The sequence below is a fragment of the Micromys minutus genome (genome assembly GCF_963924665.1).
Source record: "Micromys minutus genome assembly, chromosome: 27".
Lineage (NCBI taxonomy): Eukaryota > Metazoa > Chordata > Mammalia > Rodentia > Muridae > Micromys > Micromys minutus.
Genome location: NC_137962.1, coordinates 11631950 through 11649258, shown reverse-complemented (window position 1 = coordinate 11649258; position 17309 = coordinate 11631950). Strand labels below are relative to the sequence as shown.

Genomic DNA, 17309 nt, shown 5'->3' with positions numbered 1-17309 from the left:
CCACAGCAGTGCAAGAGAATCAGAGAGCCCAAAGGTCCAGACCCTCTTGCATCAACACCGGCATGTCCTCAGAGGCCAGGGAAGGCTGTCTCCACTAAAACACTGAAAACCTGGCAGCTGGATGCAATGTGTGTGGCTCTGGATCAGGACCCCACAGGGCAAAAATGAAACAAGCAGCAAAGACAGGCAGGGAACTGAGTGAGAGGCCAGCATCACATCAGCAGCGGAAAAGCAAAGGCCCTTCCAGTTAGGAAGTATGCAGAGATGTTAAACACTCCAAGGGCAATGCAATGTAACACACACCTCACCGTCAAGTCATGAACATAACAGAAGGCACAAGAAGGACCCCAGAGCAAATCCTACCTGCTGAGTCCATGGAGATGGTGAAACGGAGTCTTAGCACTACCCTTTAACTTCTGTGTAAGTGCAGAAGTGTCCCAGCATCACTCTAATGCCAAGGGGAGGGGGGGTATTTTGAAAGTTGGAGAAAGAAGAGACAACTAACTACAAGACAGTGTCAAAGGCAGGAACATGAAGATGAGAAGCAACAGAAAAGTCAGAGAAGTTACACGGACTGCTGCCAGCACCATGTCATCAGCGTCTGGTCCTGAGAAAAGTGGAGTGAGTCATAGCACATAACCTACTCTGCAAACAGCTTGTCAGCAACGCTTACCTTCCAGACTGGGTCCCGAACATTCCATGAGATGTAGAGGGAAGGAGAGGGAGGAGGCTGGAGCCAGCTCTGTGGTTAGGATCTCTTGCTACTCCTGCTAAGGACCCAAGCTCTGTTCACTACACCAGCTTCAAGAGATCTGATACCCTCCCATGGATTCTACCGCTGTACATGCAAATGCACACAAAAGAAATAAATAAAATCATTAAGAGGCTGAATTTGTTTGTTAAAAGTAATAATGAAGACAATGGGAAGGCCAACAGCCGCAGCCATTTTTGCTCTATGCTGTCTACACACCCAGCCTACCACAGTGTCTCTCACAAGTACCACACACACTCCTGAGCACACACACCTGCTTAATCACCACTGTGCAAACAAGACACTGAGGCTGAGAAGACTTTATTCAGCCACAACACTACAAAGGCAGCACTAAGTTATGAGCCCAAATTTGCTGACACAAAACTTAACCTGTTCTGCAAAATAGCCTGTGTCCGGCCCCAGAAGCATTTCAGCTAACTGGCTTGCACACAGTGAAGGAGCTAAGGCAAGAGATTTTTCCACGTGGGTAACTTCTGTTTCTGCTCTCTGGGCACAACTGGACTGAAGGTAAGAGAATTAAATGAGAGCAGTAAGAAAACCCAGTCCTTCCCACAGAATGCTGGTAATCACTCTCTGCACTGGTCAACTGGAAGCAGCCGGGGTCCAAAACCCAGACATAACGGGTATTCATAGGGAGCAAAGAAGACCATCAGAAGACCTCACATTAGCTGGCTCTGTCACACCGCCTCACTGACACCGAATGAGCAAACAGAGACAGAACTGATAGTTCAGTTTAGTAGAATTAAACATCTGCAGTTCAATTTAGTAGTTTAAAATGTCAACGCATTATAAATATAATCGTTCAGTATTTAGCACCATTAAAATTCACTTTATAAGAGAGCCGTGCCGTGTCTGTCTTCCTGCGCCTGGCACTGGCAGGCCTTCTAACTCTGGGTCAATAACAGAGGAAAAGGCAGAAAACCCCACACCAGCGACAAACCTTTCTTACTGTCTCCTGCGGCGTGTCTCTGACTTCGATATGCATGTGCCAATGCAATCTAACTCTGAGAACTGTAATTCCTTTTGAAGGAAGAGACTGTGACAGCCCATAGCCACGAGCCAGACTGTTGTATCTAAGAGTGTTCAATACAGTGTTTGTGGAGTCTTTCATTAGGTCACAGAGCCTTCTCTAAGTTAGCCTCCTGACTCAGTTAGATGACCCTGTGACCACCATTACTTTATCTGTAGAATGAGATAAACAAAATTAACTTCACACAGTAATACCAGGACTAGAAGAAATGTGTGAAAAGCAAACTCGCAACTGAGCACAGCACCCCTTAGGAACTTCGAAACACTAGGAACTAGAGAAAAAACGCTCCACTGTGTCCCGAAATGGTGGAGAAAGTATACTAAATTAGAAGGGAAAAAAAAAAAAAAAAAAGACAGTAGGAATACATGAAACCGGAAGAAAGGCAAGCTTGTGCGTGAGCACTAACTTCAGGAGTTAAACTAGGTGGGTAGAGCAAGATCTGCAGCTATGTGGAGCGCCATCTAGTGGACGAAAAGCAGAGCACAGCCATGTAGCATGAGAAGAACACCGTGAAAATGAGAAGGAAAACTGCCGCTCCCCACACCCCCTTATTTCTCAGTGGGACCTCGAACCAGTAGTGAGCTCAGCTGTAGGATTTATGCTGAAAGGGGAGATCAAAGAGGCTGCTCTCCCACATCCATGCCCTTTACCGTGCCAAGGAGCAGCACCAATAATATGTCAGAACACTATTACAATCCTTAAAAAAGCAGCAGAAGCTGATTGGTGAAAACCATGGAAAGTTACAGCTTCCCAATTCAGAGCCCTCTTACACTGGGGACACTGCAGAGCCCATACACACTTTAAGCTGTGGTCATGGAAAGGTTTATAGAACTTCATGTGTTAAATGTAGGCTTAGGGTGCTGTCCATTGAGTAGCATAATGAAATCAACCAGTACTGCTGATTCTGATGGGAATTTCCTAAGCCAGAGTTCTCTTTCAGAACGTCCAGGGCTGGAAAACTAAAATCATCCAAATATCATAAGATGGATACACATAATAAGGCTAGGGTCTGTGCATTACCACTAGACACACGGTGTCTGCAAAGTGACACCAGTACCCACACATCTGTCATGGGCCAGTCCACAAGAGCAAACAATAATGTAGAACCTACTGTGTGTTCTACATTACACCTGTGTAAACCATCAATCATTGGGTCTTCAACCTGTGGATGGGCAAACTTAAGGTCTAAGAAATTAAGCAATTAGACAAATCTGAAGGGTGTCAATCACAGGATTCTTTCTGCACAGTTTGGTCCTTGTTAGGTGTGGCTACTCCCAAAGGAAATGGCATCCACAGTGGCAAGAGGCACAGTCGGCCTGCCCCTCTCTAGCACAAGGAATCTCTTCTGCTAATCAGATCGCTGGTTCAAAGCTTGGCAGCTAATCAAGTGCTATAGTTAGAGCTGTCACAGTGCCTGCTTGCACACTACCCGAGGCTCCAAAGTGCAATGCACACTGACCACATCTGACCCTCCTAATCTGTTTTCTCACCTGTAAAATGAGCTATTCTTTTCTTTTTTTAAAAAAAAGAATAAATTTTCTTTTTCCTTGAGATGGGGTTTCTCTGTGCAGCTCTATGTGTCCTGGGGCTCATTCTGTAGACCAGGCTGACCTCGAACTCAGAGATCTACCTGCCTCTGCCTCCTGAGTGCTGGGATCAAAGGTGTGTAGCAGGACTGCCCAGCATGGTTGATTGTCTTTGCAGTGTTAGAAGAATTAAATGAAACAATATACAGAAAGCATGAGAATGAGAGAAGGCCCTTGGTAAACAGCAGCTGCAACAATTAGTGATTGCAAAGCATGTATGTTGAAATACACCACTTTCCAGAAAGCCAAGACTATTGATCGTGGAAATATGATCTTGTGTGTTAACATTCCCTCCCTCCTTCCTTCCTTTCTTCTCATTGAGCTGGCTTTAAAGGATAGGGACTTTCTCACTAGACCACTAAGTAAGAATCTAATACACTCTGAACCAGTTGATTCCTTGGTGAGCAAGAATTAAAAGCAAAGAGCTCTGTCTGCAAGTTCTATAGGACTCCTTCACACAGCAGGCCCTGAGAGAAAAGTCCAGTTGCACACTTTCTAGGCCACGTTGCCCTGCTTTCTCTGACTCCTGGTGTGCACACATAAGTTAGACTCCTCCCTTTGAACACCTAGCAAGGCACTAGTGTGGCTGGAAAGCTCAGGACGCAGGGGGTGGCCTTTCTGTTAAAGCACATTTTCAGACACCTCTTTTAAAAATTCATCATCACCAACAGAAATTCCTAATGGGTTTCTACCATAGTCAAACTTTTATTTAAAACAACGCTGAGTAATGGCTTTTTCTATCCTTTCTTAAGGTTTTCCTTTCTAAGCATAGAAGAGCTGATGTTCCACCCTGACTATAAGCTCCACCTGCTTTCCAGTTTGGAACCAGAGATACCTAATTAGGAAACACACACACACACACACACACACACACACAAGCACGCACGGTAGCAGGTCAGGGATAAAACTACCGACCTTGCAGGATCCTGTGTGGGTCAGAGAGAATGCACTGGAAGCACCTGGCACTAAAGAGGCCTTCTGTGTACTTGCTTGTATTTTAGCCAATGACAAGCACTGTCCCAGAGCTACCGACGCCCTGCTTACTGTTGTGGTAAGATATATGCCCTTCTCTGTCCCTTTAGTTGGACAGATGGCAGTGGTAAAGGGACCTCCGCATACCCAAGTTGAAGCTGGCATCCAAAGCAGCTCAGTTGTTCCTCTGACTTCCCATTTGTTTCTGGCTAAGCAGGGCTGAGGTATCATAAACCTTTAATCCTAGCACTCAGTAAGTGAGGCAGGCAGGTGGGCCAGCAAACAGGCAGGCGGATCTCTATGGAGGCCAGCCTGGTCTACATTGTGAGTTCTAGGCCAGCCAGGGCTACATAGAGAAACCCTGTCTTAAAAAAAAAAGAAGAAGAAAAAAAAAGAAGAGAGGGGGGAAAGGAAGAAGGGAGGAAAGAAGAGAAGGAGGAAGGGAGGGAGAGAGGGAAAAGGGAGGAAGGGAGGGTGGAAGGGAGGGAAGAAAAGTTTCTGGCTGGTGCCTGGAATTGCAAATTAACTCCTTCAGGTAAGAAGATTTGTAAGACATGTACCATGTGCTTTCAGGATTCCAATGGTTCTAGTTTGGCTCTATTTATTAAAAAATTAAAAATCCCATTACGGCTTTCAGAAGGAAGACTGATTGCAGTGGAGTTCCTCAGGAAAGACAAAAAGTAAATAAACATCTGATTCTAAGCAGATCTGACAACTTCTCATTCTCTCCTTAAAAAGACCCCTACTGTTCCTCTACACTTAGGATCCTGACATGCTCTCCTGCTGGCTTTAACACCATTTCACTGAGCCTTCCCTCCTTCCTAACTGATCTACATGTTGTTACAGACATCACTCCACACTCGGGCCTGGTGGTCCACAGAGGTCAGGAGCAGAGAGCTCTCTCAGTGGCTCTGAATTCCCAGCCCACTTCTGCTCTTCCACCTCTATGCTAATTACTCCAGGAAGGCCAGCGGAGTTCCCTTTGCAAGGCCCACCCAAGCATGAAACTTGACAGTGGCTCCTGAAGACAGAAGGCCAGGTAAGCCAGGGTCTGCCCCTAGCAGGTTCCCACTCTCCCAGCAGAGTGAAGAGAAGTAAACCCCAACATCACAGCAGGACGGAGCTAAGCACTGGGCATCACTGCACACAAAGCAATGGAGCCCTGCCCTTCGGTGGCAAGAGGAAAGCAGACTGAGGAGTTAAAGCAGAAACCTGCAGGGAGGGAAGTAAAAATAGACAACACATCTTTCAGCCCACTGTGGTCAGGGAGCAAGAGAAGGAACCGCACATAAGGCCGCCAGCTTTCCAAGTCTGCCTGTCACCACCCAACACTCCTACAGCAAGTTCCCTTCCTGGAATTCCAAGGGTCAGAACAGAATAGCATGACAAAACCAACCACCCACTTTTGCCTTCTCTCTACCGCCCTGAAAGCATGTCATTTGGGACAAGTGCTACAACTGAAAACCTGGAAGACGTCCTCTCCACTGCCGGGCTGCTGGCAGTAATTAACATACAAGCATCACTTGGGACAGAAGGAAACCTAGTTCTAGTTCCTCAGAACCTCTGGCCACTCTACTCTGTATCTCAGGAGAACAGCCGGGGACTGAGTTCCTGAGGAAAGAAGACATCTATAAACCTGAAACTCACTCTCTCCTACAGTGAAGCACAGGGCTTCTAATTCTTCCCCTCTTCTCCTGCAGCCAGCGCAAAAAGCCTGTGACACAGGTGGCATCCCCAAGGTCCAGTGTATCACTGGAACACTGTATTTCTCTGTAGGGCACTGCATCAAATTCAGAAGTGGCTAACCTCAAACTGAGTCACTACATCCATTTCCTACTAATGTAAGCCCGAATACTCACAACCAGAAGAAAAACGAAAAATAATGTCAGTCTCCTCCAGATGAAGTAGGGAGTCTCACTCCGGAGCACCCAGTGCCGCACCTAACAAACAGCACGCTGCTGACCTCACTGCTGAGCTCTCACTGTGCAGGTCTGAGCGCATTCAACCAAAGCAAAACGGTTTTTCAAAAGGGAGTCCCCAAATGGAAGCTACACCACTGAGTTTTGTTCATTACAAGGAAATATGGGCCAATGGCCCTCTTTCTGCACATACGTAGGCCCACACCTGGTTTAAATATAATGCAAAGAACCCTAATATTTGAGAAGCTGAGGTCACATGAAAACTATTATTTTGAAATAGCAACAAAGGACTTATTAGTGTGAATGCGCAGAGAGCTTTACTTCACTCCGCTTCCTCCTGTAACCAACAACAGCTAAATATAACTCGGCCAAGAATAGCCACCAATCTATACATTATCAGATAATTGTAAACACTGGGTTATGTCTTGGACAGATTTGAACATTGAGCCATCCAAGCCTTGACCAAATTGTGAGATTAAATCATGACACAAGACATTCTGGGGAGGAACTTTATAGGTCAGAATATCTCCTACTGACAAAAGCAACACACAGCGTGCACCACCCCTGGAGTCTCCAACTAACCTCCCATGCAAGAAAGTGTGGCAGCTCAGGTTGTAGGCATGACTGGGGGAGGAAACCGGGAACTGTGATCCAACACCAAAGGTGCATTTCTTTCCTTTCTTACCAACCCTGACTTCATTTGTCTTCAATGACAAACACTAGCCTTACTTTTGTTGTACAATGAAATTTTACGTCTGGGGCAAAGACAGAGAAGCAGCCTCCTTTAAAAATGAAGTCAACCCGGTAACTCATGTTCACTGTGAACCTGGACAGACGGCAGACGCACCTGCACTAGCAGAGGTCTCACCTGAGGGCTATCTGCACCAGTCCTTACTTAAAGACTGTAGCCACAGAGGTAAGTCAGCCAGGACGCTGATCGATGTTTATGAATACCGCATTCTGAAATAACTACATCTCATTTATAATCTGTCTCATTATCGCACGGTGCTGATTACTAAACTAAAATACTGGTCACGGGAGGGCTTTAATTCACAGGTGCCTTGGCTTGGGAATTAAATCCTTCAGAAGTCTACAATGGAGGTCTGCTTCTTCAAAATGCAGAAAGAGCCCCCTGTCTCCTACAGCAGCGGCAATCTTTCTAACAATTCCTCCCTCTCTTACATTCAGTTAACCAGAGACAATCATATCACTGTATTGATTTAGTAGTGGTTTAAACTGATGCACAAGAAGAGTTCATTGCATCGTTTGGTGGGGAAAATCATATATAGAAAGAAGAATGCCTTTCGAGATAGAAGACGTGGGTTCAAATTAATTCTCAATGCCTACAGGCTGATATGCAGCAAGGGTCCCAGCAGCCTCTGGGAAAGACACTGATTATCTTGCCCCAGGACTGGAAGTGTGAGGATGGAAACAAATAGCAAGTCTCCAAGTGCCTGGAAACTTTGTAAATAGGGTGCAAAACCTTAAGGACCATGAGCTTCAGAGATATTAGCTACAGAGTCTCTCTGGTTGTCTCAGTACCCACCATTCCCACCTGTGGGAGATTCCAGCATAACCTCTGAAAAGAGACTTTCCTTGTAGTATATATATATGTGTGTGTGTGTGTGTGTGTGTGTGTGTGTGTGTGTGTATGTGTATGTATATATATATATGAATATATGAATAACTAACACATTCATATAACTGGTAGCTATCAGATTTCAAATGAAACTTTGCCAAAAATCACCCAAACGCTGACTTCAGACCCAATGGTTTTTTCAAAGGCAATCGTAATGCTGGAGTTATGTAACAGGCCATAATTAATATTTCAAATGACAGAGCACTGTGTTCTGGATATCAGGCTCCGTCTCAAGTCAGGTAAAACTCACAGGAACAGGAGCATCCTAGCAAGAGAGCTGCCTTCACCTGTAAGAAATGGACTTCTTGCAAGAATTACTGTCCCGATGAAAGGCAAGGCAACCAAGTTCAAAGCCAAACAAACCCTAAAACACACCTCCCAGAGTCTGGTTCAAGAAAAGGAGCCACCCTCACCCCCAGCAGACCCAGGAACAGACAGAATTGCGATCATCTTAACAGCACCCGGCTATGACAACACAGCTCTGAAAACAATCCGGACTTTTAAAAGACTCACTATCCTTTAAAACTGCTTCCCTGATTGAGTCCAAGTTCGGTTTAGTCTCTTCACCAAGAAAACTGTACTGGGTTTCACAGTCCAGACCATTTCTAACCCACTGATCTCACACAATGTACAAAGAATTTTCTTACAGAGATGACAGCCCAGCAAGAAGCAAAAGATATACATAAATCATAGGGAGTGAGGAGCACAAACCTAAGTGTGGGGACCTCACTACAAGACTGTTCAGAGGAGCCAGGCAGTAAAACTTAAAATTCTTTTTCCCTAATTTAAGAGTGAACGCCCATTACTTTTTCACAAGCCCCGTTACATTAAAGAAATCAAAATAAACATGCCATTAACAGGAGAGACTGGCAAACATATTTTTGTTCAACAATTCAAAGAAGCTTAAATTCTTGGAAAAGCTAAGTCTCTCCACCACCCCCACAAAGGACAGCAGCCTACTGACAATTGTCTACAGTAGGCAGGTAGCAGGGGTTGTGGTTCTAAAACATAGGTGTCTACACACAAATAGAATATGTCTGCCTCATCTTTCTCTCCCAACAATAAGAGACAGGACCAGCACTGTGAACAGCATACCCCCATCAGAATCCACTACACAAAGTGATTCATAAAATGGTTACAGATCTGACCAGATAATGTCTCTGTCATATCCCTTAAAAAGAAGTAGAAAAAAAATAATAATTAAAAATTAAAAAGACCAGAGGTTCCCAGACTATCTTCCCCTGAAACATGAAACATGCTGGACCCGGGTGTAGCAGATAGATCCTGGGAAGGCAGGCTTCCTTTACCTTCCATCTCAACAGATGATTCAGGAAGCCAGAGGAGAAGTAAACCTGAAGAATACTGTCCTGGGTAGGCGTGCCTCCATAAACCCCAGTGTCCCTGTTTTGGCACTTCCCGGTTCCTTTTCCACCCGCGCTGGTTGGAGGAGTGTGAAAAATGGCACAGGCGGGTGGTTCCTTTGGCAACGCGTTCAACCCTAAGCCTGACACCAATGAGGGTCACCCGCCCAGCTCCTGTCAAAAAGAGAAAGGGCTAGCAAGAACTGGCTCTCTGGCGGGCCTCCTCTCCCAAACAGACCTCCGAAGGCCGCCTGCCTGCCAGCCAGGCTGGCATGAGTGCCCGCCCCCAGGAACAGCAAACTGCCCAGCCAGCGGCCGCCTAGGCACACACAGAAAAACCGTGGGAGAGGAGCTCGCGGCTCCTCCCTCGCGGCTGCTAGAGTCCTGCCCTCGATCGTGCTTGGAGAATCAGACCCGAAACCTCCTCCAAGGTCCCCAAACTTCACTAACAACCCAAGCACCTGTTCCCTTCACCTCCTGCGCAGCCAAAGCGCTCCAGCCCATCCGTATCCCCGCAGCGCTTTCTTCCAGCCCCCTGGACACCCGGAACACCCCTGGTCCCAGGGCGCCCCACTCTCTCTCCGGTGGGCTCACCCAGGATCCGTCCGGACACACACTCCCACACGCTCACTGTCTTCCGTCCAGAACTTTCCCCAGGGTCCACCAGGGTCCCCACGGAAGCGCCTCGAGTCCCGTGCAGATGTCGGGCCTCCTCCCTCCTCCCGGGAGCCCGCTCCGCGGGTGCCGTTAACGGCCGGCGCGCTCACCTCTGTTCACCAAGCGCAGGGCGTGCGTGAAGGAGGGGTCCAGAGAGTCCTTCTCCGCCATCAGCTCCGGCAGGTACTTCTTCTCCTCCATGCTCGCCGGCCGCCGGGCCCGCTTGTCCGCCCCGCGGCGCGCGCGCGCCAGCCGCCCCGCAGCCCGAGCCGCCCGCCCGCGGCGGCGCGGACCCCGCCAGGCGCCTCGGCGGCCAAGCCGGGCGGGCGGCCGGGCGGCGGTGGCGGCTCGGGGCGGGCGGCGGCCGCTCAGCCCGGCCCCGTGGAGCCCCAGATCACCGCGCTACGGGCCGCGGGCTGCACGGCGGCGGGACGAGCTGAAGGAGCGGCCGGGGAAGCCGAAGAGCGCTGGCGGGGACTCGCCCGCCGGCCGCGACGCTGCCGAGGTTCTGCCGCGACCCGCCCCGCGCGCCGCCCCGCGCGCTCTGAGCTGCCGCGCGCTGCCCCGCGCCCTCCCGGCCCCGCCCGCCGCGCCTGCGCGCTGTGCCGACCGCCCGGCGCGCGCCGCCTCGTGGGGGCGCCGGGACTGCGCGAGCCCGCGGCGGGAATATTGTTGGGGCGCTTCTGCTCCCCGTACCTGGGGGCGGGGGGTCTCCATCCCGGGCTCCCCGATGAGCACCTCTAAGATGTCCAGCATTGCCTTGTATGTCTGAGAAACTGAGGCCCACAGGTCAAGTGGCGCGTCCAAGGTCACCCGTCCTAGGGAGGAGGGACAAGGGCAGAGCCTTTGGAGCCCAGGTTCATCCTGCTGGGCTCTGGGAACAGGCAGTGTGACCAGGCTCCTGGTTCGCCAGAGCTCCGCGGACTTGCCTAAGTTAGGTCGCTTTGCTGTCAGCTGCTATTTGTACGAAAATAGTGCCTGGTCGGACTTCAGATGCCAGCCTCTTGAGACCCTTGGCGCAGAGGTCGGTTACATAAAATTGCCTGCCCTTCAGACTGTCTTTGTCTTCCAAGACTTGCTCCCGGTTGCCCTTCTCCTTAAATGGTGGTGTCTCGACATGGGTGAATGAGACTCTCTAAACTGTCCCCAGTAGGGAACCTACCACACCGCACATAGGTGGTGAAACCTTCTGTAGCTTTAGAGCCACCCAACCAAACCCCAGCAAATGCTCTCCTAGGCTCCTTGTAGATCCTTTGAGATCTGTGGAATAAATGTTCCACACTACGCCAAGGACTCTTGAGTCCCCGTTCAGAGGATACCACCATCCCAACCTCAATAACCAGAGTCCCTTGACAGTACTCAAGACTTCCCCAGAAAAAAAGCCTTGTTTCTTTTTCCCTCTCCTGGCACTCTAACACCATTCGCAGAACTACAGGGTGCTTTCAGTAGCCTAGGGCTATCTTGGAGAACATCAGATTTTTATCTGAGGGAGAGGTCTCCAATGCCCGGTGTCTGGGACGGATGTGGGGAGAGCACCAGAAAAGTTAGCAGAAAGAATCCCCGAAGCATCTGATCCCTTGCTCCAGCCTTGTGTAAATTCGGTTGCAGGTAAGATGCGGACTCTGGAGTCTCCTGCCACAACCTCCCCACTTGTCTGTCTTTAGACAAAACTGGCAAGAGGCAGTGAAACATAGTGGTTAACTAATTGTGACCCTTTAGCAAACTTAGGTCACCTGTGCCTCAGTTTCCTCATCTATCACGTGGAGATGAGAAAAGAGTATTTCTTAGGAAGCTCATGAGGGTGTACTATTTCACAAGCACCCGGCACAAAAGCCAGACTGCTCGGTGGCAGTCTCTCTCGCATGGCTGCTCTCTGAAACAGAAGCTTCGAAAGGCAGCAGGCAACACCATCTGTGTGGTCCCCGACGCTGGGCATGGAGCAGAAGCCCAGTGGAGTGAGCTCTTAGGGGCAGATCCTGCTTCTGCCCCCGAGCCCCAGGCTGGTCTGTTTGTGCAGTGTGGACCCCCAATGCCTAGGTAATGTCAGCAGCCCCTCCAGGCAGTTGGGGAGGTTCTTGAGGGAAGGTTTTCTCCTTTTACATCTAAATGGAAGGACACGCCTCCTGCTCTAGTCTCCCTGGACTTGAATTCCGGTGATGACTACTGCTCCTGAGGAGGAGAGATAGACAGAGGACCTGGTGAAACAGTGCCTCTTGCCCTGCCTCTTCCATTTTCTGCCTCTGTAGTAGTCTAAACTTTCACTGATGGGCATCTTTATTACGCAGTTACTAATTATCTTTATTATAAGCATTTACTAAGTGCCAAGCTGCTCTGGCAGCTTTATCCACCATCCTCTTGATACCTGCAGGAAAAATCCCGTTTATCACCATTGACTCGTCAAGAAATCTCCAAGGCCAAGTCATTTTATACTTTGCCAACTGCGCCACCACTGGCAATCTGAGATTCCAGGCCCTCCTATTCCAAACCCTTCCCACACCCAGCCCTTCCCAGGTAGCGATCTGAGACTGATTAGGTCTGTGTCCCACCCTGACTGGAGCTTTTGGCAGAGATACCCTACTGGCAGCTGGGGAGGAGGACTGTATACTGTGAGGCTGGTAACAAGGAAGCGGGAGCGCCTGCTCGGGGCCCTCCTCCCAGAACCTTCCAAGAGGGCGCGCGCCCAGCACTGAGTACCCATGCCCGGTCCTCCGGGGGAGAAGACTGATGTTCCTGTAAGAGGCTCAGAAAATCATCCCCACCCAGCAGTCTGGCTGGACCATAAGATCCAGGGCAGGGCACTGCCGTGTCTTGCAGCTAACTCTGCTGTTCATGAGCCCACCATCCTGTGGTCTCTAAATTCCAAACCCTTTAGAAAATAAAAGACGTGGGTCTTGGAGAAAGTTACAGCTTTCCTGCCAAAATCAACAAGCAGTGTTATAAATTCAGGTCTTTGGGATTCTAGGCCAGAGATCGCTTCCGAATACACTGCTTCTGGCCAAGTGTACCCTGTGTGCTGAGATTGCTCTGGATTTAGAGGCAAAAAAAAGGCCTTCTCCAGTGGCACCACTGGGCAAGGTCACAATGCCACCGTTGACTTTACCCAAGGCTCCACAGATCCTGTCCACACTCCATGAAGACCCTAGGCTGCCATAAGGAACCAGAACTACCTTTTCCTCAGATCCAAGTGAGTGACTCGGCTCTCGGTCCCAGAGAGGCCACTGTCACCCATCATTCCTGGTTACCAGAAGGAGCACAGCCACGTCCCTGCAACCCCAGAGGGACAGATGTCATTTTATAATCTCCACTGACTTCCAGCCCTCCTCTCCCACGGAGAAACAGATGACATATCCTTGGCCTCTGCCATTAGCCCCAGTGAGTCAGACGCTGCTGCTGTGCTTGACATCGTCAGAGCACACACCACTCACGCAGACTGTGTGTGTGAGCTGCTTTTCTTCTCTGTAAGGATCGCTGCCCACACTGCAAACTTCCCTTTGAATGTGCAAGAGATGTGAGCCCTGTGTTACATTCTCAGGAGTGGAAAAATCCAGACCAGGGATCATTCTGGCTCCCCCATATCCCTTGCTTACTAAGTCCCAATCTTGTCCCAGCAAGCACCACGTCTGAGCTCAGAGAAAGGATGATGCCCATCTTTCCGGGTGAGTTAAGATCTATACCTCGCTCACCTCCTCACAGACACCGAGTTAATGCTCCCAGCTCCTCCCCCTCTCTCTGCCACTGTTATTTATGCTCTTGTTCACGCTTACCACACTGTGTCTTTGTTTCTGTGTCCTTGGAGCCTTCACAGCTCCTTTGCCGAGCGTCTGGTTGAGCAATCAGTTCGGGGCAAGCAGTCATTTATTCAAGAATCACTCTCCCAAAAATTAAAAAAAAAAAAAAATTCTCCAATATCACTGTTACTCAATTCTTCGAGACAGTGGCTTTGTCGTGTTGGGAGGGGACACCGAAAGATGGAAAAGCCTCACCTAGAAATCCATCATGAGCACTTACAGCAAAAGACAACAAGAAGATCCACTCTGGTCTCTGACTCCAGACTTTGCCATAGAAAACGGGTTTTTACCAGCTTAGACCGTGGCTGGAAGGGCAGGATGCAACCCTGGAAGGGCAGGGGGAACACTGGGAGGCAGGGGGCCTCAGAGGACAGAGCGTGTCCACAGAAGACAGCCGGAAGGAAGCTCACACATCGCGTAAGTGTGGCTAAGAAAGTTGAAGTAGTCCAGAAGTTGGAAGGAGAATTAGACACATTTGCTCAGGTGCAGATGCGCACACGCGTGAACATATATGTACACAAAACGAGAAACACAGATGCATGTGCACATGTACATGGATGCCCACACTCAGGTAATCTATCATGTCTATTCCACTCAGTCTAAAAACCGGAAAATCATGTCTTCCAGCTCAATCATTCACATGCCTAGAGACACCTAGCCCGCTTGCTGTAGTCACATGTTTTCTGTGCAAGTCCTCTTTTGATCTGATGGATGTCAAAAGTCCAGGTCCTTTTGCACAATGCTCTTTACTGCAGCAAAGCCATCCAGCCTACATCCGTTCAGCAGGGAAGATGCCACAGAAGATGCGCATACTCCCCCTCGTGGCCAAATTCGGAAGCGCAGTCCCTCGAAAATTTGTGTTTTCTGACAGCCCCTGGGATTTTGCCCTCCACTGAAGGGAACTCCAAGGAAGACAGTAATGTTAGCCCGAGAAGGAAAATAATGAAGACCCTGGAAAGTGCGCTCTCTGATCTAACCATGGTAGAAATGGGTTTAGTTATTTCCCTTGATGTGGGAGCCGCCCTGTATCCTTCACACACTGTTCTAAAAATGTGATACGCGGCTCAGTGCACCGAGTTATCACCCACTCGGCGCTTTGTAAGATGCTATGATTTGAAAGGCACAGCTGAAATGTAAAACATTATTGCCACGATAACAAAAGCATCCATGTCCGTCTCCTAGCCCGCTGTTTCATGTTAGGATGCATAAAGATACACACAAAACAATTTTGTCTGCACGGTGGGTAGAGGATGGGGATAGGGAAACTCAGTAAAACTACACATATTAAGTTTGGTAAAATAATCAGAAATAAAATATTGTTGGCAGTATCAGACTATATCTATACATGCACAGACAGCTGGTAAGGTGTTGACATTTTTAAAGTCCAATACACTGGATGTCATATAAGATATGTTGGGGGCTAGAAAGATGGCTTAGCAGTTAAGAAAACTTGAGGATCTTGCAGAAGACCTGAGTCCTGTTGCCAGCACTCAAATCAGGGTCCCATAACTGATTATAACTTTGTTGCAGGACATCTGACGCCCTCTTGTGGCCTCCACTGGACCTGCACTCATATGCACATACCAACACACAGTATACATATATACACGTAATCAAAACTAAATAAACTGTTTTTTAAAAAAAGAATACGGGATTATAATTGGATTTTTCTGTAGTTAAAGCAAGAGGAGATAAACTTACTGAAAATGGTTGTGAGAAAGAACAGACATGAAGTTGTACATTCATGTAAGAGCACTGAATTCCCAAGGAAAATATTTCAGTACAAAAGTAGACTTCTTGACAGTAACTTTAAGAGAAGCTATGTGTGGCTGAACATTTCATTCTTTGCTTTCTCTACAACATACTGCTAGCTCACACACATCCGAGCTGTCACCCCACCTTTGCTGGGATTTATACCAGGTTGATATATCCTCCCCAAGCCCCTGCTTGTTGTTAATGGAGGCTAAGTAAGGCAGGGCACCCTTAACCAACTTTATTCTGCCTCCGATGACAGTTGGCATAGAGCAGTATGCCAGATTCCTCTTGCTGATAGTATCTTTTCAGTGGACCCCACTCAGTCTCTCTAGCTACACTTACTGGAGACTGGTCTGCAATCAATCACCGTTTCAATGTACAAAGCTTAATGATCTATGCAGAGTTATACATGCTGAGCTCCCAGGAGCATGTACTGGTTGACGCCACCTGCTAAAGAGCCGAACACAGCCAGCAGCCTCCCCCTCGTCAGCTAGGGTCTTTAGGATAAAGCAGCCTCTTCAGGCTTCTTTGGGGGAAAAAGCAATGAAAGAAATGTAATTCCCTACAAGAAGTTACTCTGTGATCCTCTTGAGACAGATGTGAAGTACCAAGCCCAGGACCCATGAGTACATGACAAATGACATCTCAGTAGAGATTGTAAGTCTCCCTTGGAGACTGTCTGAGAGCTTGGATGTAGTAGTCCAGTGGTGGTGATGGTGGTGGTGGTGGTGGTGATGGTGGTGATGGTGGTGATGGTGAAGGGTGTGAGCCGTACATAGCTTAATTGTCTAGAGGTTAACAATGTGAAAAGAAGCAAGCGGTAGTGAAGTAATTTATCCAACCCAATACATTCAGAATGTATTTCAATATTGTAATCAATGATCTAAAAATATTGATGAGCTTTAATACCTTTTTTTTTGGTAATCTCCCTAAAATCTACTCTTTTACATCTATAGCACATCATAATAATTCAAAATTTTTAATGATCAACAAAAAATACAAAGTGGCAATTTATGGGAGCATGGGCCATGCCATTTTAAAATCCAAAGGCAGTTGATTGAATGGCATTATAAGCAATTCCTTACTGCTGATAACACCCATTCATGTGCTAATTAGCCATGTACGTGTGGACAATGGCTTTGACCCTGGACCGTACAGAGTGAAAGAATCAAAGCCCTGCTGTCGGTTCCTCACCAAATAAATGTGCTTTGTCTCATCTGTCACAAAGTCCCAACGTATACTGTGTACAGCTGGTGTGGTGGCTTCGAGATGCCATCCATGCACTAAGTTTCCTTCCTGCACTATCCTAGGCCAGAAAGACTTGATCCCTTCCACTTTGGGCATCATGACCTCACCCCAGACAAGACCGAGGACCGACAATGAGCGACGGAGGAAATGGTTAACACTCGCTCTCCTTTCCTGCTGACGAGATGCACTCCTGAAGCCCCATGAAGTGTCCTTAAAGAGGCGTACCTCAGTATGATTTCCGGGAGCAGAACAGGTATGGTGCTTTCTCGTGTTCTAGTTGGGGTTCTCTGTTGTGATAAATCACTGACCAAAGCCAACCTCAGGAGAGAATATCATCCTGAGTGACGCAACCCAGTCACCCAGTCACAAAAGAACACACATGATATGCAGTCACTGATAATTGGATACTAGCCCCAGGAAGCTCTGAACACCCCAGAATCAACCCACAGGCCATATGAAACTCAAGAAAAACAAAGGCCAAATAGTGAAAGCCTCAGTCCTTCTTAGGGAAAAAATTAAGTGTATAGCACCCTCTCAGAGTGTGATACACCTGGACCTTAAATCATTAATAATCCAAGAGCT

The 17309-nt window shown here is 48.2% G+C and overlaps 1 protein-coding gene across 1 annotated transcript in view; it reads right to left on the bottom strand.

Annotated features, from left to right (window-relative positions):
* Positions 1–10180, bottom strand: part of KHDRBS3 (KH RNA binding domain containing, signal transduction associated 3) — a 141275-nt gene extending 131095 nt beyond the window's left edge. The window contains exon 1 of the mRNA XM_080938962.1: positions 10047–10180. Within this exon, the coding sequence (XP_080795088.1) occupies positions 10047–10137 (91 nt within the window). The 5' untranslated portion in view covers positions 10138–10180. The remainder of the gene's footprint in view (positions 1–10046) is intronic.
* Positions 10181–17309: the final 7129 nt, after the last annotated feature.